This window comes from Crocuta crocuta, unplaced genomic scaffold, assembly GCF_008692635.1.
Source record: "Crocuta crocuta isolate KB4526 unplaced genomic scaffold, BGI_CrCroc_1.0 scaffold142, whole genome shotgun sequence".
NCBI lineage: Eukaryota > Metazoa > Chordata > Mammalia > Carnivora > Hyaenidae > Crocuta > Crocuta crocuta.
Window position 1 is genome coordinate 2241634 of NW_027528892.1, and position 3010 is coordinate 2244643.

At 53.5% G+C, this 3010-nt stretch overlaps 1 protein-coding gene across 1 annotated transcript in view; it reads left to right on the top strand.

The window, feature by feature from the left end:
* The window catches only part of ZNF71 (zinc finger protein 71), a 16089-nt gene that overhangs the window by 11904 nt on the left and 1175 nt on the right, over nucleotides 1–3010 (top strand). Inside the window, exon 3 of the mRNA XM_077757042.1 lies at nucleotides 2776–3010. This exon is cut by the window's right edge and continues 1175 nt beyond it. Coding sequence (XP_077613168.1) covers nucleotides 2776–3010 — 235 coding nt within the window. The remainder of the gene's footprint in view (nucleotides 1–2775) is intronic.

A 3010-nucleotide genomic window follows, 5' to 3' on the forward strand; every position in this document is an offset into this window, starting at 1 on the left:
AAAAAAAAATCTACCTACAGTACAACTGCAATTTAAAAAAAAATAAACTAAAAAAAATAAATAAATAAATAAAAATACACACCAAACAGTTAATGCAGACAAAGGAGATCATAGGAGGCTTCCGTTTTATGTTATTCTTTGATGTTTTACTGACGTGTGGATTACTTGGTGAACNGCATCTCTCACACCTTTCCCGCCGGGAGAGGAAAACAACTCCCAGCACAACCGAGTGGTCGGGGCCACGGCCCTAGGGTGGGAGGACCGCTTCAGTCCCTGCCCTGCCTCTGATGCGCTCTGTGCCCTTGAGTGCGAGACTTCCTTCTCAGCCTCCGTTTCCTCTTCTGTAAAATGGGCACAGTCCTAAGAGTACCTAAGTTGCATATGGTGGTCAGGGCCAATCGGACGATACGAGCGACTGCTTAGCGCTGTGAGTGTGTACCTGACGCCGTCTGTGCGCCGGGCGCCGCCGCAGGAGCCGCCGACACACTCGCTTCCCACGCGTGTGGGGGTGGGGCTGGCAACCGGCGGGTCCAGGGGCGGGTAGGGAAGAGGCCTGCGGAGGAGTGTCCACTGAGGGCCGAAGGCTGAGCGGGGGGCGGGGGGGCGCAGCTCGCGGAGCCCCGGAGGCAGAGTGACCTTGGCGTGGACACCTTGGCCCAGAGGCAGGTGTGGCCGCCAGCAGGTGAGCAGGGGCGGAGGGCAGGGGGCGGGCCAGGTCAGGAGAGGGCCTGGCTCGGCCTAAGGACCGCGTGGGCCGGGAGGGCACTGGGGGTCAGCACCCCGGGAAGACGCTGCAGGGTTCGGGCTGACCCCTAAGAAGCGCCTCCGGCCGCTGAGCGGAGAGCGCGGTTCGGAGGTGAGGGTGGTGCGTTCCGGGCGGGGGTCCGGGTGCCGGACTGGGTCGCGNAGGTCCGGTCCAAGCCGATGTGGTGTCCAGCGGCTCCTGTTGACAGTTTGGAGGGCGGGAGGGAAGGGAAGGGGTGAGTCAAGGGTGACTGCCGTGTCTTTTTTACTTTATTTCATTTCATGTTAATTTCATTTCATGTTATTTTATTTCATTCCATCTTAATTTTATTTCATTTCATGTTATTTTATTTCATTCCATGTTAATTTCATTTCATGTTATTTTATTTCATTTCACGTTAATTTCATTTTGTTATTTTATTTCATTCCATTTTAATTTAATTTTATTTCATTTCATGTTTTATTACATGTTAATTTCATTTCATGTTATTTTATTTCATTTCATGTAAATTTCATTTCATGTTATTTTATTTCATTACATATTTCATTTCATGTTATTTATTTTCTATTTTATTTATTTTCGTTCCATTTTATTTTAATTTTATTTTATTTCATTTCGTGTTATTTCCTTTCATGTTATTTTATTTCATTACATATTTTATTTCATTTCATGTTATTTATTTTCTATTTTATTTATTTCATTCCATTTTATTTTAACTTAATTTTATTTCATTTCATGTTATTTCATTTCATGTTCATTTCATTACATGTTATTTTATTTTCTATTTTATTTATTTCATTCCATTTAATTTAATTTTTATTTTATTTTATGTTGCGGTAAGATATACATAAAATTTACCATTGTAACAGTTTTTTAGTTGTACAGTTTGGGGGTATTGGGTGCATTCACACTGATGTGCTGCCCCCTGAACCCCTTTCAGCTGGCAGGCTGGGCCTCGGTCCCCACTAAGCGGGAACTCCTCCCCTGCCCCAGCCCCTGGCGCCACCTACTTTCTGTCTCTGTGGATGTGATGACTCAGGGACCTCGCGTCCCTGGACTCCTACAGTATGGGTTCTTCTGTGTCTGCGTGACTTCGCTGCAAGTCTCTTTCCTGAGCCTTTCTCTTTATCGTTGTGTTTGGAGGGGCAGGGGCCCGGTTTGCAGGTAGGCTTTCCGGTATTCCAGCGGAGCTCAGAGTCGGGGCTGGGCGTGCAAGTTGGGGAGGCATCAGCATATAGAAGACCCTGAATTCCAGACCCCTCTGGCACGGCTGCATGATTTAGGGGAGGGGTCTCACACTCCAGTGGCTGTGGGCTGGTGGGGGTTCAAGAGGGCGAGCTTCCCCTCCTGGGTCTTGCTGCCTCCTGGGAAGGAGGGCTCCACGCGGAGATTTTTGTGTGAGGACCTCTCGGCTTCTGCGTGTTGGGAATGAAGCCGTTGGACCCTCGATAGAGTCTGGAACTCAGGAGAGTCCCCTGGAGGGGAAATGGAGATTTAGAGACGACCGGACGCGCTGGGAGGGGACTGGAGCGCAGGGCTGTGATTGCCAGGGAGGAGGGGTGGACGTGCAGAGGCCAGAGGGTCTGGGCGGCAGAGGAGGGGGTGAGGGGCACCCGGAGGGCCAGGGAGCGCGGGGCTTGGCTGGCAGGTGGGGGCATAGAGGACAACCAGCGCCCGCCACGGAAATGTCAGCTATGACCTTAGCTTTCTAACAACTGACGCTTTGAGAAGCCTCCGCGGTTGGGGGTTTTGGGGGTGACTCTGGGGGTGACCATTGGGAACCCCTTGCCCGGGTTCCTAGAGCTGGTCCGCCCGCTCCAAGCCCGGTCCCCCCTGTCGTTTCGTGCGGGCGGCTCTCCGCTGGCCGTGCGGGTCTCCGCTCCCCGAAGGGACAGGCCCGGTTCCCTCCGCCTTGCGTGCGCCCCGCTTCCTCGGACCACCTGGCGGCCGGCTCGCCCCGCGCGCGGCAGGTTCCTTGCGTCCCGCCTCGTTAACTCCGTGTGTCTCGTCTTCTCTCTCCCCTCCCTCAGACTTGGAGTCTAGACCTGAAATGAAGGGATCGGGTCCAAAGGAGGACACTGCAGAGCACAGGCCACCCGTCGGGGCGGTGGCCGAGGGACCCACGAGGAACGGTGCCTGCGGCCTGGCCTTCGAAGGCGCGTGGACACGGGGTGACTGCGTGGAGAGGCGGCCGCAGCGGGGCGCCAGGACCTGCCTGGGGCGGTCGGAGGGGCCCCGGGAGCTCGCCCCCGAGTGCCAGGAACC